General features: G+C 41.8%; 1 protein-coding gene across 2 annotated transcripts in view; it reads left to right on the top strand.

Annotated features, from left to right (window-relative positions):
• CDH13 (cadherin 13) overlaps positions 1-25,794 on the top strand; it is a 434,027-nt gene that overhangs the window by 354,908 nt on the left and 53,325 nt on the right. For both annotated transcript variants that reach the window (XM_039721144.1, XM_039721143.1), the window contains exon 8: positions 1,463-1,603. In XM_039721144.1, coding sequence (XP_039577078.1) covers positions 1,463-1,603 — 141 coding nt within the window. The remainder of the gene's footprint in view (positions 1-1,462; positions 1,604-25,794) is intronic.

Genomic DNA, 25,794 nt, shown 5'->3' with positions numbered 1-25,794 from the left:
TGTTGATTTAACATGTAAATTTATTGTTTCATAATAGCTGATCTGATGAGCAGCTGAGGTGGTTGCTTCTTTCTTGGCCTAAAAATGCTTCAAAATTTACCTACTGAGGAGCTGGGATGCCCTTCTCACACGTTCTCCAAAAAAAGAGATGGTGGGATGTGCCCAGGAAAACATACAATGCAAAATTCACAATTTGGGAAAAGCTTCCAAAACCCTTGTCTGCAGAGCCAAGAGGCTGAGGTTGCTTTGCTGGGCTGTGTCCAGTTCCTGACAGTTCCCTGGGAAAATGCTGGATAAAGGACATGGGTGGGGGATTTCAAAGCTGGGAACCCTGGGCTCTTGCAGACACAGTTCCAAAAGGTTCCAAAAGCAGCAGCTTGTTGCAGGTTTATTGCCCAGGAGGGTTTGGATAAACATTCCTGGGCACAGTGATGTTCTCACTGTGTGGTTTCAGAGGTGGCTGCAGCACTTGCCCACCTGTGGCTCTGTGCTGGTGCTGCCCACGGGGGCTTTGGGCAGGTGCTTCCACAGAAAACTTCCACAGAAAACCCATTTGAATGAAGTCCTGCTGAAATCCATGTCAGAATTCCCTGCCAGTGCCAGGGGAGCAGATTCTGGTGTTGAGAACATCAGAACATCAGCTTTGACAGAGCTCTTGCTGACCCTTCATCCAGCTTTCACCCCTGATGGGAGAGACAGGAATTCCAAAGGCTGCCACATTCCCATTCCAGAACTCACCACAAAAGGGTTTTTTTCCCCAGAATAAGGCTGTGCTTTATGAGAGGAAATTAAGCTGGATTTTGCTCTGGGCCTGTGCTGTCTGGTTCTGCAGTAGGTGGGCAGCCAGATAAGTGCCATGACGTGGCAATCAGATATCAGCAATATAAATCATTAATATCACTCTACACATTGGCTTTGGGCAATAACTGGAAGTCTGCCTGTTTTGGAAACTGCTTTTTTGTTTCTTGCAGTGGAGCAAACTTAGATTACCAGTCTAAATGCTAATACCCAGAATGAAAGGGATTTAATAAAGTGAATTTATATGTAGATTGTGACATTAGTATTTAATTATGTACCCATCATAACACTGATGAAGCAAGCTGCTAAATATTGGTGCACTGAAGGCAGAGCTTACTCTTAAAGAGCAAGTATATTTTAATTTCTTACCTCTTTCCTAATCTTTCTAAATAACAGGATAAATTATGTACTGTTTACCAATATTCACCTTCATGCTGGATTGCAAATGACGTTTCCAGGGTAGCATCTGATTTCATGGAAAGCTGTGCTTGTGTTTCAGTAAAACTGTGATAACAGACCTGTTTCTCTGCCCAGTTTTATTAGGCTAAATAAAATTTTGAGGTTTTTAAAATTTATTATTTTAATATTAATTAAAAATAGTGTGTTATCTCTGTGGTTGTTTTTTTTTCTTAATCTTTCCTTTTCTATTTTGATTTTTTTTCAGACCATGGAAAGCCCAAAGTATGAGCTGGTTATAGAAGCCAAGGACATGGGTGGGATGGATGTGGGACTGACAGGCACAGCCACTGCCACCATTCTCATCGACGACAAAAATGACCACGCACCAGAATTCACCAAGAAGGAGGTAAGAACTGGCCATCTGTTCTCTCCAAAATGGTGCAAGCAATCCTAATTAGCTCATTTCTAAAGATAAAGATGCTCTTTAAGGAAAGAAGACACGTACAGAATGTTTTTAGCTCGGTCTGACAGACTTTCCTGGAGCTGCTCTTTTCTTTTTTTCACGTTAATGAATGTGTGCACCAGCTCCAAACCACAGTGCAACCATAAAATGAAAAAAATTATGTCATTTAGAGATTGGCTAGGAGGGTGCAAACCTGTAAAATCAATTTGCTGGGGGTAACTTTCTCCTTTTGCTCCTCTGGGAGGAAATAGCCAAACTAGCTTTAGGCTTTGGATGGCCAGGACCGAGGGTGAAAACAACATTTTCTTCCTGTCCACAGCACTTCCCCTGTGAGCCAGCCAGAGTTTGGGGTTCTGGAATTAAAGCTCCAGTCCTAAAAGCTTCAAATTTAGTCTACAGGTGGAATTTACAAGGAAAGTTTTTTCCCTATAAATTGAATTCAGCTGAAAGTTCTGATAAACCCCAAAACCATGGCGAGGGAATTCCCCACCTGAACCCACCAGACTTCCTGCCCTGCTCTTCCATCCCCTACATTTACTGTGAGTCTGATTTATTTTGGTATCTGGAGACAATGAGAGAGGTTTAAAAAATTTACCTAATTACAGCCAGGTTGGATTTTGCGATTAAAGTTTCCTGGGGCTCTGCAAACTTTTAAGGAAAAATTCAGAAAATATGAGAAGTAAACCTGAGGGATCCTGATTTTAAGATCATTGTGGAGTAGAAAAGGGAAGCCTATTGCTGTAGAGGTTTTTTTATTTGACTTGAAGTATATTTTTACCTTTTAAAAATTTGTTTCCTGGCCTAATATTAGGGATTTGCAATGGATTGTATTGAAACAAATTGCTGTTATTTGATTTGAAGAATTAATTCTTTTATAAATGCAAAGTAAGTGAATACCAGATTCAAACACAACAGAGAAGGGTTTTTTAAAAAAAGAAAAAAAAAGAAAGTAGAAACAATGACAATAGTGCCAAGGGAATATCTATTACTACATCAGTAAAATGCTTTGGCAGTGTTTCAGTCACCTAAAAATTATCATGGAGAGCCTGATCCAAACCCTTCAAGTACATGGGTGACAATTAAGTGAATACGATCAAACTATTAATTCCATTAGGATTACCTTTTAGATCAGGCTTTTAATGCTCTGAAAGGCATTTCCTGACAACCAATACTTAAAATATCTTTGAAATGCTGTATTTTCTTTTTTAACCCTCTGGAAAATAACAATGTACAAGGACAGCTTGGTGCATTTAGAAATAGGAATTTATTAGATTAATCAATATTGATAGCAATTCATGTCAGTCAGAGTCCTACCTATGTGAATTTCCAAAGTTGGAGAATTCTTCTCTGGAAGAAATATTTCTAGATTAAATTCTTTTGAAGAAGTCTTTCTATAATTATAGTCTTGTTTGACTTAATTTGGTAATTTGGACAAAAAATTCATCTGTCTGCTTAGTCACAAATGTATGGTTAGTATCAATTTCTGTGGAAATTCAGAAATGCTCATAAATTCAATTCTGCCAGTGACAGTAAAAGTTGCTTTACACCCTGGCAACTTTCTGGGTTTTAGCATGGAAATTAAATAGGTGTGAAGAGACAGCATTATCTTGTTTTCTTTGAAAAGTCTGCTCTTAGATATTTTTCTTGCCTTTTTTTTTCCATAGCAACACCTACCTCTTCCTTTTGAATGGTTTGCTGTGGGTTTGAACCTTTCAGTATTTAGAGATGCTAATGACCTCAGAAATCTTCCCGCTGCCTTGCTAAGTGATATTCATATTCCATGAAGAAGGCAGGAAAAATCAGCCTTTCATGTGTAGTGCCAGCCCCCTTCAGGAGCAGATTCTCTGTTAAAACAAGAGCAGGGAGGTGTCTGTCAGCTGATTTAATGCCACTTTATTTGGTTTTCTGCTGGAAGTGCTTAGTTATTGCATTTTAATACCAGTTGCATGCCACAGGCTGCAATACTATTGATTGGAATTAGAGCTGAAAGAAAAAGACAATATTTTTCAAGGCAACTTCTGAAGGAGAAAGCTCAAATTCAGTAAATCTGAATATTTTGATTCCAGAGTATAGCTTCTTTTATTTATTAAATAAATGCATTAATTTATAAATAATAAATCAAAATAATTTAATTTATTGAATAATAAATTAAATTATTTCTGGCCTTGGATACTTCCAGGGAAGGGGCAGCCACAGCTTCTCTGGGCAACCTGTTCCTCACCACCCTCACAGGGAGGAATTTCTTTCCAATATCCAATTTAAATCCACATTTCTTCAGCTAGACACCATTCCCACTTGTGCTTTCCATACATATCTTGTGCAAAGTCCCTCTCCTGGAAGAGGCAGTGACTCTGCTCTCCCAGCCACGCTTCTCCCCTCCCTGCATCCCACTCCTGGGCCAGGATGAGGCAGGAAAATTCATCCATGGGGTGCCAGGGTGGCCCCAGCAGCAGCTGAGCACCCTGGCTGTGACCCAGCACAGAATTCCTTCACCTGCAGAGCAAGAGCTGAAGCCCTGGAGGCTCGGAGAGTGTGTCAGGTGCTTTGATGGCTCAATAAATGACATTGCTTCAGCCCAGTTCATTGTTTGCTTATTGCCCTGTCACTCCACACTCTTCCAAAATCTCTGCCTTGCTCTGTCTCACATCTCCACTTCCTGCCAATGAAAGGCTCTGAGCAGTGTAAAAACCCATCCAGGTGTGCAAACAGTACCCTGCTCCCTCCAGGGGTTTTAATAATTTCATCTTTAATGCCAAATAGAGCAATATTTTAAGAGCTCCTCCAAAAATCCCAGATGAGGTAGCAAGGTCTGCCTTTAAAAGGTCACAGTGGCTGGGATATTGTGCCAGATTTAAATTACACAGATAGAAAATATAGATACTTGTAAAGTTAGTGGCTGCTTTGTAAAATTTACAACCTTATTTCTATTATGGGAAAAAGTTTTAAAATTAATTTTGTGAATTATTATTTTGCGTGAAAAAGGATTTTCGTTTCCTTTCCAGCAGGGAAAGGCCTTAGGCTCAAATTTTGTTCACCAGCAAGGGGTGGCTTATGAGAAAAGAAGGAATGAAGCAAAGCAAGGAGCAGGCACAGATTGTTCTGGAAAATCTGATACCTGGCTTGCATCCTGCAGGATATTCCCAGTGGGTGGGAATGAGCTGCACTGAGTGAGCACTAAGGGTGCCGAGTGTTTATACCTAGAACATTAACAAAAACAAGAATTCTTTCCCTGTGTCACTGTAAGAGTGGCTGACAGATCACTGCAGTGTTGTACCCTGCAAAAAAAGGGCATTTTAGTCCAGAGTTAATGTCACTGTGGCTGTGTGTGATGAAAAATTAACATTGTGGCATCTGCTGAAAGACACGAGCTGGCAAATTCTCCTCTTGTATCTGTTCCTGGAGGCCTGGCTCTGCCTAAGACCTGGGGGAGGAAAAAATGAGTTCTAACACAAGAAAGATATGGACATGACCCCTTTCTGTCTTTTCTTCCTTCTCCAAAAGAATCGTCCAACAAATCCTATTTATTCCATTCCTGCCTGCAGAGCGTGTGCTCAAAAATGAGATTCCTCTGACTCTGTTTGCCTTTATCTTCTGCCCTGAATTTTTCAAACTTCCATTGCTGCTCTTTAATGTGTTATTTTCCCTTAATATCAGGTATATTGTCTTTCCTGGGTAAATCCTGTCAGGCACTTCATAGGGGAGTGCAGTGGTGTGGCTGAAGGGGATGATTTTTCTGCAGTGCCCCCAGTTCCCATATTTCTCCTCCTCCAGAAACTTGGGACTGCAACCCTAACCAAACCAGGAAAAGTGGGATTTGTCACAGTGCTCATAACAAACAGAGACTTCATTTGGCCAGGGAACAACCATCCCACACACTATTCCTCTTTCTGCCACTTCCAGCCTCGCCTTCAATTCCATCCATTTGTGGGACAAAGAAATGTCACACACAAATAATTCTGTCACACCAGGGAGAGCAAGATTAGGGAAAATATTTTGCCTGGTATATATTTTTTAATATATATGTTCTTAGAAAAGAATTTTCCAGTAAAATAAAGATCTTGCCTCCTGTGAACAGAATAAAATTTGTGTAATTTGACAAAACCCCACCACTGTGAAACTTGAGATACACCAGTACTGTGAGTCTTAAGTGAAAAATATGATTTACTCCCATTTTGAATACCAGCTGATAAATGGTTTAGAAAAGAGTAATAAATGACTAATGGGAGCTTTAATAAATGATTCATCAGCTCCTGTGGAGACCTGTGAGCGGCTGGGTTGCTTGTCACGGTGACTGATGGTGACTTGCAGCTCTGTCTCCTGGCTCAGTGCTGCCCCTGGGGAAGCAGCCCCTGGAGGACAATCTGCCCCTCCGTCTGCTCGTGGTGCACGAGGATGTGAGACTTCCACAGCACCATCTGCAGAGATTTATTTTGCAGCTCAGACTGTTGAGAAATGGGCTTGAAGCTGCTGAGAGTCCCTGCCTCAATTCTTGGTATTGGTTAAGCTCTGTTGAGGAACAAATATGGAGTTAAAGCCATTTTAAGGTTCCTCCTGGATCAGTTTTTCATACTTCTTTTACAAAAATGTCTCTCTTGGATGTGATACTTTTCTTTTCTGTGGCAAACAGACCTTGGCAACCTAGAGCAGATCTGCCCACTGACTTTTCATGTTCAAAGCCACCCAATCACCTCTCCTCTTCCTGTGGGCTGTATTGAGGAACCAATATGGGGCTAAAAGCCATTTTAAGGTTCCTCCTGGATCACTTTTCCATACTTTTACAAAAATGTATCTCTTGGACGTGATATTTTTCTTTTCTGTGGTAAACAGACCTTGGCAACCCAGAGCAGATCTGCTCATTGACTTTGCATGCTTGAAGCCACCCAATCACCTCTCCTCCTCCTGTGGACTGAGTCCTTCTTACCTTGTCTTGCAGGGAAAACTTTGCCCTTTGGGACTCCTAATTTATTTTGCTCCTTTCTGTGCAGGTCTTCAGTGAGCTGAATCACACATTTAGACACAATGTAAATGGTAGATGATTCCCCTTCCAACCCCCTTCCATAGGTTTTTTTTTTCTTTATTTTTCTTTAAATCTGACTGAGAAGCTACACAGTGAGAACCACAACTGTGTGGAAAACAGAGCCAAAGAAGTGCTAAAGCCCAGCTGGGCAGCAAGGCCAGGGCTGCAGCCCTCTCCCATTCCCTGCTGGGGTGGAAATCACAGTGCAAACCAGGCTGAACAGAGATAAAACCAGCAGGAGCTGCCAGGGTGGAGAATAAACCACTTTGGGTTCTTCCCCCACCACAAAAAGCTCTCCTGCTGCTGGCTGGCAGGGCCGAGGGGCTTGAGCAGCATCAGCAGATCTGAGCAGATGACAAGCCCCTGCCAGGCTGATAGTTAAGAATCAGAGTTTCATTATGGCCACTTTCAGTGGTGGGAACCAATCTAGCATTCCAGCAGCCTGTTCAAATTGGATCAAACTCCCCCAGCGCTGATTTGTCAGCAGAAATAGTTTTGTGGGATGGATAAAACCATTGCAGAAAATCACATGAACAGAATGCATATTGGAATTTCCATTTGGCTCCTGGTTTTGGGCTGTGAGACAATTTCCATGCAGAGAGATCAGAATTCATGCAGAAACTCAGCAGAGCAGGGCAAAGCCTCTCCAGCTGTCAGTAAACTTTGGCACAAAGAGCAGCTTCAGGATGGCTGGGGATCACCAGAGAGGAGCTCTTTGGCCACCCTTGTTTTTCTAGAGTTGGAAATACAGCTAGAAAGGCTCCTGGAGCATATCTTAACCTTCAGAAACCTCTACATTGGATAAATATTTGCACTGACCTTTTCAGTCAGCTTTATTTCCACTTCATCCTCTTGCAGCAGTTCACTAACACACTTGACATAGCTCCAAGTGCCCAAAAGTCTCCTTGAAAGCAAATGAAAGATCTTACCTGGTATATTTTTCATGTGTGAGAGGCAGAATTTATGAAAGGAAACAAACATCTAAATAGCAGCAAATATTTTATTTTCTAAATGAAGACTGTGTGCATGCTGTTGTCACTGCAAAAATGAAATTTAATTTTCAGTGACTATACCATTTCTTCATGGCTAATAATTGGTCATTGGTCTCATCCATGGCATCCAGAGTTTTCTGAGCTGTCATGACTTATAGAACAGGTTTCAAAATCACATAAGCAGTTTAGGAATCTAAAAATCTCAATAACAGGCATGTAGACACTCCTCTATTTTTTTTTTCCCTTAAATAATTTTAGATGTCAAAAATAATTTTAAAAAATGTTATTGGACTTCATAAAGTAGCTGTGAAGACATCTGGTGCCCACTGGAGTTCAAAAATCTGGGTTTAGGAGCATAGATTGCTTTGACTCTCAGTGCAATTAGGGTTCCAAATATCTGTCTCTCTTCTAAACACTTTCAAATAACCTGGAAAAATGCCCATGATCAAGAAGAAGATTTATTAATATTTCTGAGATATGTTGTGGTGCTACCAAACTAAGGACATCTGGAAGACTTATTTAAACAATCTGGCTATCTGGATAATGAAATTACGCTTTTTGTTAATTTTCTTTTTACTTCTTCTTGAATATTGTGTGTCAGTTTTTATCAGAATTAGCTGGCTTGAGGATTCTCATGTGATGAGAAATGCTCAGCACCGCTCAGGATTGAATTACCAACGACCTTAAAACAAATACTCTGCTGTAGCATCTCAAGAGTAGAATAATTTCAGAGAAAGGAAAACAAATGTGATTATTCTGTGCACTGACTGAAACAGAGAACTCTTCAGCAAGAAACCAAAACCAAATGAAATAATATTGTTTGGAAGACCGGTGGTTCCTGGACTCATCCAGATTCACACTGTGTGCGTAATAATCTGTATTCATGTGGCTTTCAGCAAGCTATCTGCATAACCAGTGTAAGCACTTTGTTCAAGAACTTTTGTAAAATATGTTTAACACGGAGTCCATGCACTTATCACATAATTAGGGCTGGATACGCTGCCTGGCAGTAGGCAGCAGACTCCCACATTTATCTTTGCTCCTGAGGGGTGAGTTCACTGCTTTGTTTCTCTCCACCAAGGTCAGGAAATACATGGAGTTGTCTATTTAATCTCCAGATAAACACATTTCAGTGGTGCATAAAACAACAGAGTGCCTGCTTTATAACCTGGGAGCAGCTGAGAAACGCTTGTACCATACAGGGAAGGGTCTGTGAATAGAAATGATCACTCAAACAGTGGGAATTTGGGGAGGAACACAAAGGCACTGTGCTGCTCCTCCAGATCTGATTTTCCTCCCAGCACTCTTGCTCTCCAAGTAGGCTCACGCAGCAAACTTGCATTTTTGCCAGTCCTTTTCCTTTTTTCCCCCCACTTTGTCACTGTTCCTTCCCTGCCCTTCGTTAGCTGCCCTGATTTGCTGCCCTCAGCTGATCTGAGCCACCCTGATGCCAACTCCTGGGCGAGCCCTTGCCTTCTGCCAGCCTTTGGTTGTGCCTGGAAGGTCAGAGCAGCTCCGTGGCAATAACAGCAATTCTCACTGCAGCTGGCAAACTCTCACCACAAACCCATTCCTGTGCTGACTTATCCTCCAAAGGCTTCTTCCATCTGCTTCTGCAGGCAGCAAATATCCAAACCCCGCGAGCAGCAGCAAAGCCATAAACCCACAATTTACTGCTCTCTTCTCCAAGAAGTGAAGGTTAATGTGCTTCCTCGACGTGGTCCATGAAGTGTGAACTTTACAACAGATATTAAGGTCAGGATTACAAAGTAAACAGTAGCAGGGAGAGTTTGGAGTACCTCTAGCACAAACACGTTTGGGTGAGGAGCTGGAGAGTAGATATTAAAAAGGAAGGAAGGCTCAGACAAAGGTTCTCGAGGGAAGCACAAGCTAAACAAAGATAATGCATGTCTCCAGACCTAGTCTTGGACCACTTAGTCGGGGAAGCTGTATAAACATAATTATTAGCAATCATTGCCAGGACTGGATATGTGATTTTTCCACAAAACAACCTGCAGCTGGAATTTTGCAGTTGCCTTCAAATCAAATTAAGATTATTTTCTACTGATTTCAATTGGACATTTAAAAATTTAAGTATTTTCCCCGATAATTTTTTTTCCTCTAAATGTACTGGTGAAGCAGTCCATGGAAATGTCTTTTGATTCCACTCTTCTCCAAGAGTGCTCATGGCATATTGAACTTCATTAACTGCCCAAGGAATTCCAGCCTCACCACTGAGTGCTGGCAGGTGACACAGAGATTTCCAAGAAGCTTCACACAGTTGCTTTTAGATCAAGATACAAAATGATGCATCAATCTCTTTTCTGAAATTAACTTTGGAGGTCTCTGTTGGGAGAGTTTGTTTGTGTGACATCCAGCTGAAAAAAAACCTTAGTGTGGAAACAGTGATTTCTACACATGGCATTCGTTGCAGAGTGACTCCTAAATCATCATTATCTTGTTCACAGAATGCCAGAATAATTAAAAATAATTCTTAAAAAGATCTAATTCCATGTGCCACGAGCAGGGACACTTCCATTCTCCCAGGCTGCTCCAAACCCCAATGTCCAACCTGACACTGGACATTTCCAGGGATCCAGGGGCAGCCTCAGCTTGTGCCAGGGCTTCCTCACCCTTACAGGGAAGAATTTCACCTTAATATCCAATCTAAACCTCCCTCTTTCAGTTAAAAGTAATTCAGAATGTAAATTGGGGGTCAGGCAGTGAGGAAGAGAAAACCAGGTATTACCTTTTTGTCTTGAAGCACTTTTTACTCCAGGTATGAATTATTTCAGTTCCTCACCTGTGGAATGTAGAATTTTAACAGAAAGACTAAGAATTCTAAATCTCTTTGTCTGACACAGTGCAGCTGATTGGAGAAGTAACAAATGGAGGAATTGTTAGATGTGTTGCAAAGTATCACTGTAATCCCACGAGTTCAGAAACCCACACTGTTAATATGCCTGCAGCATCTGTGGGAGTTCTGTTTTAAAGCAGGATTAAACATGATAACACACTATAGATCTTAACATATTCAATTTGCAGCAGACAAAACCCTATTTAATACCAATTACAGAATATGTGTGAGCTGGTATCATAGCTGCAGTTTATATGAGCACAGGGAATTTGTAAAGCTGAAGTCTATTCATTCAAAAATAATAGTTTATGTGGCTGCTTGGGTCATTCCACTAGAGTGGAATGAGTTTTGTGACCAGTTTATCAATTCCTTCACTGACAAGTGAGATTTTAAGATTTTTCTCAGCAACGCTAAAACTGATTTGGCTACTCCAAAATTTCCTAATCATCTGTGCGCACAAATCAAAGTGTCAGGATTATTTAGACAAAATATCTTTTTTCTTTCTGCTCCGAAGCATTAAAATAGACAATGGATAAAACTCACCATGCTAAAAGGAGCTGTAGGTTTATTCAAATAAAATTTTTAGTAAGTGCCTATGAAAAATATTAATTTTAGAAAAAATAAGATTATATAGGCCTGGTTGTGTCTTGAACTTAGTGGAATGAAAATGGTGCTGTTACATGTAAGAAAAAGCAGATTAGGGGGTTCATACAGGACTCCTTGTAGTTACAGTCTCTTTTGAGGAAAATGGCTCAGAAGTGGAATTTATTCATACCCTTGTAGCTCCTACTTTGGCTTGTTTCCAGGACTTGTTTGCCTTAGAGTTCCAGATGCTTGTTTGCTGAAAGGGTAGCCCTTTCTCCAGCCGTCTGTCTAACAGTCACTTAATATTTATTTGTTTTTACAAATGTGTTCCCCTGTGTTTTCAGTCCATATGTCACAAAAATAGTGTAAGGCCAGCTCTACACAGAGTATTGATGTTATCTTCCCTTTCCCATTCTAGACTTTGACCAGATTAGGAAAAATCCCTGAATCCCAGTTGTTTTCTTTACCAGTATTTCCCTCCAACACTATTGCTCTACAGCCAGTCCTTTGGAGTTTCTATTCTAACTCCTGTTCTGCCCTTAATGTAGTTTTTATAGAGATCTGTGCTAATCACTTGTGTCGTTTCCTTGATATTTAATTTGCCCAGTGCTAAAATTTATCCTTCAAAGTTCCTTCTGCCTGTTGCATCATTCTCTTTTTTCTAAACAAAACAAACTTCCCCATTCCAACTAACCAAAGAGCAAACTCTTGGGTTTTCCCCCTTCCAAGCCTATTCTTTAGTCAGGAGTCTGTTAGGAGCCTTCTTTGAATTTTAATAATTATCTTTAAATTTTCCTTCCTCTCCAAACTCCTCGAGCCTGATCACCTCCCATTCCTTCAACCCCTCTGCTCCTGTTCCCAGCTGCTGCCTCAGAGCTCCCAGACCCTCAGTGATGGATCCCTGGCTGCTTTTTGCTGAGTGACTCCTCTTTCTCTCTGCTCTTATTTTCATCACTTTTCCCCTGCATGGAAAACTATATCACCAAAATCTCTTTCTGACCTTTTTCCTCTCATTCTGTCCCCATGATTTTCCCCCTTTTTTCTCATTTCTGGAAGACCTTCTTTTTCCCATCCCTAGATCCCACCCCCCAGTGAACTCTTCCTCTTGCCCTCTTATTCTGCCCCCATGATTTTCCCCCTTTTTTCTCATTTCTGGAAGACCTTTTCCCCATCCCTTGATGCCATCCCCCAGTGAATTCTTCCTCTTGCCCTCTTCCCCTGCTTCCCTTGGGAGCCACCTTTTTGTTTTCAGTGCCTTAAACTGACTGTTAGCCCAGGGCTCACAGAAGTCTGTGCACACCCTTTTCCTGCCTTCTATAAATCGAGCCCCATGGCTGTTGGCTTCCACGCATCCCCTCATTTGTTCCTTTTAGACTTTATTTCCTCCTCCCCAGCTCATTTGTTTTGCCCATCTGCAGCCACTGAGGCTGGCAGTGCCCATACATTAACTGGTGCTGTCAGGTGTTCTTAGATCAATGATTTTGTTTCATTTAGAAGACTGATGGTGAGGAGAGCGCTGCTGTCCTCAAGAAGTTTAAAGGGTTGAAAGCAATCTCTTAGCTGAAAAAAAAAAATATAAAGTTTGAAAAATCAAAGGAGTTATGTGAGGAAGTTTTGAAAGAAACATAAGGAAGATCAATCCTGCTAAATAAGCTTAAATCTAAACCAACAGTTGTCTGAAATAATATCAGGGAAGTAGATTTATCTGTAGTATTGATATTCTTAACTGCCTGAATCCCAGCCGTGGCTCCCATCCAAATGGAGATGGGAGTGCAGTTTTAGACTGGGAAGTAAATCTGGATTTCTGTGCATATGTATAAATAGAAACACAGGCCCACAGGTATCTGCTACCTAAACTGAAGACCTGATATTTCGTTTTCCTAAGGCTGCATTTCCTAACATAGGTTAAAACAAAAATGAAACTTGGATTTACTTGTCTGTTTCACAGAGCCACAGAATCATTCAGGTTGGAAAAGAGCTCTAAGACCAACAGGTCCATTTAGAAATAACACAATTTATTTCCATATTTAGAAATAACACAACTGGCATTTGAAGACAAAGAACATTGTTTCTGATTAATTGATTCAGTGCTGAAGCAAGCTAAGAAACCTGTGTATGTTTGAAGACAAATGAAGGGCAGCCTTTCTGATTTAGCAGTTCTGACCTTTTCAAATTTTCCTTCTTAAATAATAATTGAAGCCATAAGTAAATAAATTCAACTTTGCCTGCAGATGTTGAACTCTTTAATGTCCTTTTCCTGTGACACAGGCGCTGCCTGACATTCCTGGCACAAACAGGTTTATCCTGCCCCGTGACAGGGCTGCCTGACAGTCCCTGGGAGCTGTTTCCTTTCCTCCAGGAAAATGATTAAAATGCAGTTCCAGCCAATAAATCTGTGAGGGCTCTGTGGCTGGGCAGTGTTCACCCAGGGGTCCTCTGCATCCCAGGGGAATTTCTTTTCTTCAATCCCCCTGTACTCAGGAGAGAACCCAATCACAAAGAGCCTTGTTTGCCTGGGCTGCCTGCTGAGGTTGTTTTTGGCTGCCTGCTGGAGCTGCAGGGAGCAGCAGGGAGCACAGGGCCACTGGGATGTCAGCACTGAGGAGTTGCTGCCAGCTCTGCTGGCTCCCAGCAGCACCTCTGGGAAATCTCTGCTTTGGGAAGATCCATCAGTTCAGCCTGAGCTCCTTTGGTGGCAGTGGGGAACAATGTTGGGACATTATTAAAGGATCTCGGGTTCTAAGATCTAATTTTAGGTGAACTTCTCCACTTCTCAAGGATTTCAGGCTTGCCTGTTTCCCCTGCCTTGAGTGAGGGTTATGCCAGTTGATCACAGAGCAATATGTGAGCACTAATCAGTTTTAGATGCTCCTTACTCCAGCAGCAATTGCTCTAATGCAATCAATTAAAAGGAAGTTTTAATGATCTTAATAATTGTGCTTTTAAAGGGAACACGACAGTTATTATTGAGCTCCTAATTTATTATTTCCCATGGAGATCAGTTTGGAAAATCAAAACATAACTTTTAAAATGCACCATCCCCTGCAGTCTCACTGGTTTATTTCTTAAATTTGCTTGTTGGCTTTGTAAATATGAAATGAAGCAGTGAAGCTTTTCCATTTCTAACTTCTGTGTGATGGGAGATGCAGGGAAAGGTTCTATTCCTGCCTGAATTCAGCAGAAGGTGGGACATGTTTCCATGCATCCATACAGCCAGAAAAGCATCCCATTGGTTTCTTCCATGGACTATTTTCAAGTAAACACTCCAGCTGCCTACAAATGAAGACTGGGGTTCTAGTCAGCAGAAATTCAGCTACATGTTGCACATCTGAAATATTTATTCAGAAATAATAAGCTTGATCAACACACACTGGAAGGATTTTCTGTGTTACATGGGAAGGCCATTGTAGAGCCTTTCCTGAACTAATTTGGGAGTATTCAGGAAGCACCTTATTCACTTTTTAATGCCTGGAGTCCAGACTATAGGTTGAAGCTCACTTATCCCATCAATGTATTTTTCTTAAATTCTTTAAGTATGGGCAGCATTACAAATGTTAATGCCATTATTATAGGATCATCATTTAAAAATCCCAGCATTCTCCAAAGGCTCCAGCAGCGTGTCATTTCCCTGCTTTATTGAAATGAATGAACAGATGTACAATTTATTTCTGCTGAACTATCATCTAAATTCATAAGCTATTTCTCATGTGCCTGAAATCCATGTTGGTTTCCCATTTTCTTTGCCTCAGAAAAAAAAAATATATTTCACTCTTACATTTATCACTCTGGGGATATGCACGAGAAGTGTACTCTCCTCTTCATTCACTTTAGGCTAATACCCTCAATACAATTTAAATCCCATCTCTTCAAGGCTGCTCTCAAAACCCAGGCACTGGGGCACCCAGGATCTGAGTGGAAAAGTCCCTTGCTGTCTATGCAGGTGGCCTCCAAGGACATTGTCCCTGACAGGACAAGGTGCACAGAGCAGCTCTGTCAGAATTTCTGGGCTGGCACTTGCAATTTCTCAGCTGGATGTTGGAGGAAACCAAGGAAGGGACAAATAATGGCTGGGAAGTGGGAGAGGTGAGAAGGTTGGGTGTGATTGGAGTGAAATTTCTGGCTGAGGAACAAGTGTCAGCTGGCCCCGGGCACTCCAAATGTGATTTCTGTGCCTTGCAGCAGAGTGGAGACGTGGCAGGTGCTCCTGGAAGGGATAAACCAAACAAGACAATGCAGAGATTGGAGGGAATGAAATCCTGCACGTGAAACAGAGAGGTTGCCATGGAAAAAAATGAGCATAAAACCCCCAGACAGTGCTCTCAGCCTGTCACAATCTTCATTTGTTGGCAGGGTTTGTGGGCAATGCAAGGCTGGCATTTTGCTTTAATTCCATGTGAGGAATGAGTGGATGACACATTCTAGGGGTTCTGGCAGCATTTCTTCAGCAAACCCTATTTCTAAAGCTTTATATTGTAAGGAAATAAAAAAAAAAATTCAGTGGTTTGATGTTGAAAACTGAATTCTCAGGCTCAGATTGTGGGGTTTAAGTCTTTTTAATTTTTAGGGTTTTTTTATAAAAATCACTTTGGCAAAAAGAGGAGCGGAACAGAATGAAAATCAATCTGTTTTCTTCATTTCATAGCTGCTCCAGAATTTAAATGCAAGCCTTTAAATTCCTTTTTGCCAGACAATTCAGGAAAATGATGAAGTAATGGCTGAGATTTGTTAAAAGCATGATTTCCTTCAGAAATCTCATCTGCGTGGCAGGAGCAGTTTGCTCCTACAGGACTGCAAGGGAAGAGTTTTAATTCCTAATAAAATGGAGGAGTTTTAAGTGGAGCAGGAAATTTTGCTACAGTGGCCACACTGCAGCCTCAAAACAACTAAAATTTGATATCTAGTGCTGCCACTCCTGTCCCCTTTGGATCCTTCCCCAGGCTGAGATCAGAGTTATTTTCCTCTCCCCTTTCCTTACATTTTGTTGCCAAAAGAGGACATGACCAGCTAGGAAAGCCACAGGCACAATTTTTATCTGCAGGAAGGAGGGCAAGTGTTATTTTGCAGTTCCACTCTGTATCTCCAGCTGTCAGCACCAAACCCAGCATAATGAAAACTCTTGGATGATGGGAGTTTCACACTGGAATCTGCAATCTCAGTCAGGAAATTCTTTCCTGCAACTTGGTTTTGGCACAGGGAAAAAAAAAATCATGGCAATCCAGTGAACTTCCTGGGTGTTCATGAGCATCATGAACCTTAAAAATATTAGAAAATCAGCCCATATGTGTTTTGTTCTGCACAGATCCTTGGATTTGGGCTTCTCATGAAATTTTCAAGGAAGGGTTCACAAGATATCCTCAAATTCCTCCCTCCTATTTATGTAATTTCCAGTATTTGTTTTTTTTCTTTAAGAGCTTTGAGGTTACAGTGCCTGTGGTCTCCCAGTCCTTCAGCTTCCCTGCAGGTTTTGCCTCCTATCTGGTGAGGATTTCCCTTGCCTCCAGTGAAGCCCAGCAGTTCTTGGCCTTGTCCCTGTGCAGGTGGCACCCAGACAATCCTTTTATCCACAAGAGCCCATTTGCTCCCCAGAATTATCCCAGGCCATGTTCTTCAGACCTCTGCTGTCCCAGGGCTCCTTTCCTTCCTGCCATGGGCTGTGACCCAGTGGAACAATTCCTGCCTCTTCCCTGCACTTCTCCACAGAGTTTTGCTGTTTGCACAACATCAAATTCCTTTTATTGTCCACATTTCTTTTTTTCCAGCACAGAATAAGTGACAAAACCAACATCTGCTGTCTGTGGAGTCTTCTCCTTTCATCCTCAGCACAGGAGGAGAAGGGTGTATAGATTTTGAGGGCTTTGATGTGATGGGATTTTACTGCTGCATGTTTTCCACTCTACCTGTGGTTTTGTGTTTGATGTGGAGAATTGATTAAATCATTTGGGTGTTGTCTTTTTATTTGTTTTGGATTTTGTAGTAGGACAGGCAGAGAATATTTGACACCCAAAGGAGAGCCTGCAGGCACTGTGTAGGGCTCTACAGGCACTCTCTATAGGTTCCAGCCTTATGTCCCATTTAGGGACACTGTGATCTTCTCCAAAACACCAAATTTCTGTCCTTCAGCTCTTATTCTGGGCTTCTCTTAAGGTAAGGGATGCTGACAGCCGTGCCAGGATTTGTCCTGTGGGCAAATGTGACCAGAGGTTCAGGAAGAAATTCAATCCAAGGATAGTTGAGAGTGAGCTTCATTAAGAGAATGTTTTATAACCATATAGCATTTTTCATTCCAAAGAACCCCAAAGGAACGTACAGAAAATGGATCTTCTCCATGGGCAAACAGAAAATTAAATTGCAACTTCCTCCTGCTTGCAGAGAAAACAGAGGCCTGAGACTTAATTTCCTTTATTAAAGAATTCTCCTCAAGAAAGTTGCTTTAATTTCTGAGGAAGCATTGCAGGTAATGGCTAACCCTGATGTTGTATTTTTGCATTCAAAATCTGGTTGATGGGCAAAAGGAAGCCCACCTTATATATAAAGCCAAGAATTTAATGTTCATAAAATCCAAATCCAAAGAATCATTATTAATCCTGGTTGAATTACTGAAACAAATGAACAAACAAACTTTCTTCAATTTAGAAAAAATGTCAATAGTGACAATAGGACAGATGTAAAAGAGCTGTACGAATCATTATTAATCCTGGTTGAATTACTGAAACAAATGAACAAACAAACATTCTTCAACTTAGAAAAAAATGTCAATAATGACAATAGGACAGATGTAAAAGAGTTGTACATGCCTTTCTCAGCTCCTACCCCTTTTCCTGCTGTTTCTCTCACCATTTCCTGGCTCCCCTGGGCCATGAAGTTGGCTCCACCCCAGTGTTTGTGGTCAGGCTGTTGTGGGGAGCTCTGACACCTGGGATCTTTGCCAGGACACAGGGGATGCTCACACTGACCGCTTGCCCTTGGCATCATTTGGGGTCCTGTATAAATCTTTAAGAAAGTGTTTTTGTGTGTTACTTGGCCTGAAGCTCCGCATTAAGTCCAAATTTCCTGTCTCTGATGTCCCTCACCCCTGTTAGATCCTCCCCTACCCCCTCAGCAGTGCCTGGAGCTGTGATAATCACCCACCCCAGGGCAGAGGCAGAGTCTGGCTGTGGCAGCAGCCTCAGGATGCACAGTAAGGAATATTTGTGTGTCAGCAGGCTCAGGATCCTCACGCAGGATGCAAACCTCCCTCTCAGGAGCCAGACTGAGCTGCTGGACACTGGTGTGTGAATGCCTCGAGGTTTTCAGGGAGAACAAGAGGAGTTTTTTGTGTTTCATGCCAGACACAACACCTGGTGCTTCAGGAGGCTGAGGTACAGAGTGGAGTCTTTAATGAGCTCCCCAACTCCTGTGAGCAGCCAGGAGGGCGCTGGGCTGTCTGAAATCACCCCTGTGCTCTGCCACAGGTGATCAAAGTCTCTCTGCTTACCGGGAAAATGAAGTGCTTCTCAGCTAAACAACAGTAAAAATCCACCAGAGGGGAAAGTAAGACCAAAAGTCTGGCAGTGGCAGGAGGGACGTGCAGTGAGAAGCAGGAGGAATTTGTGAGTTAGCAGCAGAGAGGGTAACCAGGAAAGGCAGAGCTGAGCTGTGCCAGCCTGCGCGTGCCTGTCACAAAGGTTATTATCCACCTTAATGCAGGCAACTTTCCTCCCTCTGCTTTTCCTTCCTCCCTCCAAGCTCAGTGCCCCTGACTTTGAGTGAAAATATCACAAGTAATCGAAGTTGCAAACCCCAGCAGAATACTAAATTAGAAATTAAGCAAAAATGCTCATCATTTGGAGCACAGAAGTCCTGGGCAATTTTTCTAATGCTATATTACAGGAATTGGAATATCTTTTTTTTTTTTTTTTTTTTCCCCAACTGCTTTGCTCACTGAATTGATTGAATTAAATGTGTTCTGTGGTGCCAGCCAACCCCTGACCCCAGTTACTCAGGATAATCAGGGGGTAATCAGCCTGCTGTGATCTGAGCTCCAAAGGAGCAAGAACATTGTAAGGTTCAGGGAGCCCGAGCTGGCATTAATCAGATGTCACCAGGGTTTGATTATAAATCCTAAAGACCACCAAATTGATACAACATGGTTTAATCCACTAAAAATTATGTATCTACATATTAATCACCAAGTTGAATATCTGCAAGTGATTGCTTTTCTGGTAAGTGAAGTCAGGTGTCAATGCTTTGGAATGTCCCACAGTTAGTCATAAATATAATGATTAGCATCAGCACAAAAGCAGCATTAGCCAGATTAAAAAAAGATTTTGTTCTAGCCTCCAATAGATTTTTTTTTTCCTTCTGTTGGAGTTTTACAGCTCCATTGAAATTGCTCCTCGTGTTTCCACTCTAATTATGAGCTTACTCAGAGGCAAGAAATAGGAGATGTTTCTGAGGTACCTGCAAGCACAGCATTTTTCTGCCTTCCAAGGGGAGGAAGGGTGGCTGCTTACAGTATATCACACTGCTGTGTACAGAAATAAAGTGGTATTTATTGTCCCTTAAAATGATTTCCCCTAGAACTGGCAAGCTCAGGTGAAAAACCTGTATCTAGAAATGTGTGTCAGGGTCCAATTAATCCTTCCTGCACTGGCTGTCCTTGGGAAGAGCTTGCTGTGGCAATGTTGATGCAGATGTATGAGCACATTACATGGAGGATTCTACAGGAGAAGGAGAACCAGTCCTAAAAGAGAGGAATAGCACGGACTCTTAATGAGCTCATGCTCTTCATACATGTCCTGATTTAATAAATATTCAACCCTGCAGAAAAGCTTTTTGATATAAACTGAAGATGATACCAAATTCTTATTTATCTTACTGGTGCCACCTGGATTTCCTGGGAATTGCCTTTATTTGGATGAGGCATTTGGTGTGCTTGGAATCAGAGGATTCCAAAGCTGCTGCTGAAGGATTTCCAGGCATCCCAGAGCGTCAGCTGGAATCAGGACGAGGGAATTGCACAAAATCTGGGCATCCCAGCAGTGCCAGCTCTGGTGACCAGTGGCTGTGAGGTGCCTGGTGCTGCCTGCTGCCCCCAGCCCCACCATGGGTCATGTCTGTGCTTGGGGTGATGCTTCTCCTTCCAGCAACCCCTTCCAGGGATGGCCCTCACAGGAGCCAGAACCAGCATGTGCCCCTGGGACAGCCCCTGTGCTGTTCGTAGAATCACAGGATGGTTTGGGTGGGAAGGTACTGGAATAAATCACACAGGGTTCCATTTTCTTCATGGTGGAAAAAGCCCCTTTATTCACAAAACTCCTTTTTATCCAGTTTTACAGACCTCATGTTGGACTCCAATTGGTCAGGAGCTTTCTTGCCAATTACTTTATTGGTCAGTAAAAGGTATTTTACTTGTCCATCAAATCCCTCTACTCTTCATCTATTTACATACTTTCTTCACTGGTTCTCCTGGATAGATTTAATGTTTATACAGGTTCAAGTAGTTTTTTACCCAGGAATAGATTGTTTTGTTAACCAGCTGCTCGCACCAGGATTGCTTTCACATTGTAACTTGCACAGTGCCAGCTTGACAAGGCCAGCCACTGATTTAATAGAGCAGGCCTGATTTTATGAGGCCTTTCTTTATAATTTTTCTACCTCACTGGAACAGGAAGGGACCTTAAAAGTCATCCTATTCCACCCCTGCCATGGCAGGGTCACCTTCCACTGTCCCAGGGTGTCCCAAGCCCCAATGTCCAGCCTGGCCTTGGGCACTGCCAGGGATCCAGGGGCAGCCACAGCTCCTCTGGGCACCCTGACTCAGAGCTCCCCACCCTCACAGGGAACAATTCCTTCCCAATATTCCATCCAGCCCTTAAAGCCATGTCTCCTTGTCCCATCACTTCATCCCCATACAAAAATTCCCCTTTAGGTACTGGGGGCTCTAAGGCACCCCGTTCAGGTGACCTGGAGCCCTCACAGGGCAGGTCTGATTCCCTGTGTCTGGGTGTGACCCCTTCTCTCTGGCCAGAGCACAAGTGCAGAACCTTGGGCTGTCCTGACCTCCCTGAAAATTCTCAGTGCTCAGACACATCAGCTGGGCAGCCCCGCCAGTCATTCCCAAACAGCTCAGAGAAAATTCAGTATCAGGTTAGAAAAATACCCTTAGCTCATTTTGATCTTCCTCATTAACAAAAAGGAGCAAATGCTTAACCATTTGCACAAAGCGTATCCAGCTGAGGCTGCAGAGGTGTTTGTGCTCCAGAAGGATGTGTGTACAGAGAGTGTTTGGGTAGGAAAACATAAATTACCGGTGAGAAAATGAAAGGGCCCTGAATGTTCCCTCTGTGACATTCCAGATAAGAAATAAGCACACAACAGGCCCTTACAAGAGGAATGTTTCATTTTCCTTTAGCACAAATATTTTTCTTTCAAGGAAAGATGAAATGAGCACAGGCAAAAGGAGCTGGGTGGTGGGAGATGGAGACCAGCAGAAGCCTTAAAGCAGAAAGCAATAAATCCATTTAGCATAGCTGAGATTTTTTTCCTGACCTTTTCACAGCTGTGCAGTGCCAGACCATACATCTGTTGCTGCAATATATGCTTAAATCTCAGAGTTTCCAAAGCAGCTTCACCCCAGCTGCCAGTGAACTCCCCTGACCCTGCCTTTGGAATGCTCCCCTCACAGTGCTGGACGGGCAGGCTCACATCACCCACGGTCATTAGTCAAATACTCGGCTTTTGTAGCTATTTTTCTTTATTCTTGACCTTGGAAACAGAATTGTTCTGTGCTAACAGGGTTAGAGGCCTCAGGTCTTCGTTGTTCCCATCCTGGGTAATGAGAGCTCAGTGCTCACCTGGACGTTCAGGGTATAATAAAGATTTTTCTGCTATGAGAGGAAAACAGAAAAGGAAAGGAATCATTAATCATGAAAGTTCACTTATGTCTCTGATCTCTAAATGATTATTCTTGTATCATAGCTTTTTGATAGAGCAGTAATGTTTTGCTCAATGAATGTTGAGCCAACTGGATGTAGACTGGGTAATTTGAGGAAAAAAAATCTTGTATATCCAGTGGAAGAAACTATGTCCAGTAGACTTCATTCATCACTTTGTCAGCAGACTTGGAAGACTTATTGTGTTCAGATGGATTGAAATATGGAGCGTTCAGCCCAAATTCTCCTTTCCCCACTCAGCTTTTCACAGAAAACAAAATGCTGGCTCGAGATTTCATTTTTAAAACTCAGACAGATTCTGTATCACTGCAGATTATGCTGCCTGTAAACTTCCATCTGTACCTCCTGCTTCCACTGGAACAGTGTGAAACCTTGCAGAGTTCTTATCTGCTTCCAAAATAGAGTTTTCAAACTGGGATAACTTCAGACAGCTCTCAGCTGGAGGGGCTTGTAAATCTAGGGCATCTCATCCCCATCAGCTGGCACAACCTAAAATGCCAGAAGTTTGGGGAATTGCTGAAATTTGTAGCTGAAATATTCTGCAGATACAAGTTGCTTTGAATGCTTGGACTGGGGCTGCTGAGCATTGCCCACCCAAGGCCCCGTGAAGAACTTGAACCACTGTCAGAACATCTGCTGCTGGCAGCTTGGGCCTTGATCAGATGTAAACTGGCACAAGGAAAAACTCCCTCCTTTGGAATCAGTGCCCTCCCGGGGCAGAAAAGGCAGGATTTCTCATCTGGCTGCATATGCTGCTTGTGCTCAACCAGGCCAAAGATTCTGACACGGAGAAAATCTCATTTTCATTGCAATTTCTGCCTCTATGAAAAGACCAGGAGTCTCAAACCAGCGAGGATATGGTTCTGTTTTGAAATGTCAAGGTACCAAACTAGATGAACAAGATGCCTCCAGATTTTTATCTAGAATATTTTTGTTCTTTCACCTATTTAGAATGAAGCGTTCCTTTCTTTTTTTGTGGTTTTTTGGGTTTTTTAAACTTCTATTTGTTTAGTGCTTTTGTACAGCACTAAAATACAGTTTTCATACCTTGTCTACTTCCTAGAGGTAAATATGATAATAATTTAAAAATCATCAATATGTTTCATCTGCTGAAGGTCTTGTCACTGCCCAACTCTCTGCCCATTGCATTTTTTTATATCTGGGAGCAGACTAAAGCCCTCAGAGAAATTTCTCCTTCAATTCCCTCAATCTCCCAACATTTCTACCAAATGAACTGGTCTCTCCATATATTAATGCTAATTTTAAGAAAAAAATCACATATTGTCATAAAATTCTCCTTTTTTTTCTACCAGTTTAATATTCAGAGAGGAGTAAATTCACCTCTCCTGCTGCTCAGGGTCCTTTGTGGTACAGGTAACAACGGCAACAGTAAAAGAGGATGAGTTTCCTGAACACATCCTGTGTCCAGACCCCAAAAATGTGACATTCAGGGAAGCAGGAGGAGGAATTTTTTACTTAAAGATCCTTGGAGCAAATGAATCCCAGCTCTAACTGGAGTGGCAGGAATTCCTTGCAAAATGAGTCACAGGTGACTTCCAGATTTTCCTTTTAGTAGGGCAGGATCACTGGGTTCCACCATTTATGTTCAGATTTTTATCTTCAACACCAGAAAAGCTGGTTTGGGTATGAAAAAGTCTCTGCTAAAAATGAAAAAGAACCTTTAACAAGAGCTCCTTCCCTTGTCACCATCATTAGGATGAGTGGGGGGAAAAATCCTGTAAAATCTTTGTGCTCCTCAAATCCGGTGAATGAAAAAAGAAAGAAAAATCCAGAGAGGTGTATTCTATTTAAAGTTCCTTCCATCTAAAGAAGACATCCAGCATCTTAGAAAGAATACAGGTTTAGCTCTGCCCTGGATGGGAAGTGCACTGAGGAAGAAATGAGAGGAGCTGGGATGGCTGAATTCACACAAGAGCCTCATGAATGTGAAAGGCAGAGCTCTCCCTGCTCCCTGGGCAGGTGAATAGGTGTAGTCTGCTCCTCCAGCCCTGCTCACATCATCATTTTCTCTCATGCTGTTGTTTTAAACATAAGGTTTGTCCTACCTGCGGTGAAGGAATTTTTTGTAGCTCAGAAAATAACATCGTTATTGAGGTTTTCTCAAAAGTTCCTTAAATGTTATAAATACAGTGAACTTTCACTGTGCTCTGTCCACCTGGAGAAGGAGTATTTGTTTTTCTCTGATACAACCATCATTCTAGAGGTGCCCAATTCTTGGTGGGTGCTTGATTTATTCCAGAAACCACTGAATGCACCTTGCATTTAAAGGTGGAAAAGTGAAAAAGAATGAATCATTTCTAAATTATTTATATATTCAGGGGGAGAAAAAATAGAGAGCATCTTTGTCTTCCTTCTGAATCTTCAGATATTTGATGTACACCTGGAGGTAACAGGCTTTGAAGCAGGCATTCAACACATGATTAATACGTGTCAGAATTATCTTTTTGCCTTTGCTCAGTGTGGCCCTGAGCTAGGCTGAGGAAGAGTGTAATCTTGTGTAAACAAAATCTTCAAAATAATTCCAAAAAGCAGCTGTTTTCAAGTAACCTTCACCATCACTTATTTGCAGTCCCCAAATGGCTTTTTAGTCTTGTGCAGGCACATAAATGAGAGGATTGAAACCAGCACCAGGTTTGTGTGGGCTTTCAGTACTGCTGTGGGAGAGAAGCAGGGAGAAAGTTCTGTAAATTAATTTATGGCTCTTGAGAAGATCCTATTCTGTAGATCTTAAAGTTTTCAAGGATTTGTGGTGTCTGCAATTAATAAGTACTTTTTTCTTTGTTTCTTTGCATACTTTTCCAAACAGACTGGTGAGCAGCAAAGCAAAATGAAGCCATGCTGAAACTTCCTTTTTTTCTCTCTGATTCATGATGAATGTCAGTGGTTTTAAGCATCTTTGCGTCTTTCTATAAAAAGGCACAAATTGAGAGCCTGCAGACGTTGCAGCCATGTTCCAGAGAGCAGAATTGAATCCTTAGCCTTCCATTTACCTAACTGATCTTTCAGTTTGGTTGCTCTTGTTGCAGACTTGCAGACAAAGATTTTGCAGGCAAAAATATTCATTCAGTCCTTCATTACTGAGTCCTACTTTTACTTTGTAAAGCAACTGGTGTGTGCCTTGAAAGATCACAAAGCATTTTCAATTCAGAGGCTGTGAAAAATCACCCAAAAGTAAAAACTGAAAATGCATCCAAAATTATTATGGTCAATTTCACATATTTGAAAAAGGGGTTTTTTTGTTTTTCTTTTTCTAAGCTATGATTGAATTCTTTTTGTAATTTCACCAGGGAGGTGGAAGAATATTATGTACTCAGAAAAAATATAGAATAAGCTGAAAGAAACACTTTCAGTCAAGAAATAATGCAATGCCTACGAGCCAGCATTATGGCAGTAAGACAAAGACAATAATAAAGCCTGTTTAGGTGACTCACAGCTATAATTTCTGCTTTGCATCTCGTTTTCACCATCAAATCCTTGTCACACCATGATAATGCTTTATATTTATGTGGTGTCTTTCATCTAAATGGCTTTCCAAGTGTTTCATGTCTTGCTTGGTGTGCAGCTTACATCAACCTAATCCATTACTTTAATACAGATATTTTTGTAGTGAAATAGAGCTGCTGTTCATGTCCACAGAGCAAAGGCTGTGCACAGCCTTAGAAGTAAAATACCTTTAAAATCTGCAGAGAAGATCAGGGAGATGTAACACCAAGTTGCAGTTTGCTTTG

This window comes from Passer montanus, unplaced genomic scaffold (assembly GCF_014805655.1).
Source record: "Passer montanus isolate IOZ18808 unplaced genomic scaffold, ASM1480565v1 scaffold45, whole genome shotgun sequence".
In the NCBI taxonomy this organism is placed as follows: domain Eukaryota; kingdom Metazoa; phylum Chordata; class Aves; order Passeriformes; family Passeridae; genus Passer; species Passer montanus.
Note: the sequence above shows the minus strand (reverse complement) of the source record. Positions and strands in the feature narration are given on the sequence as shown.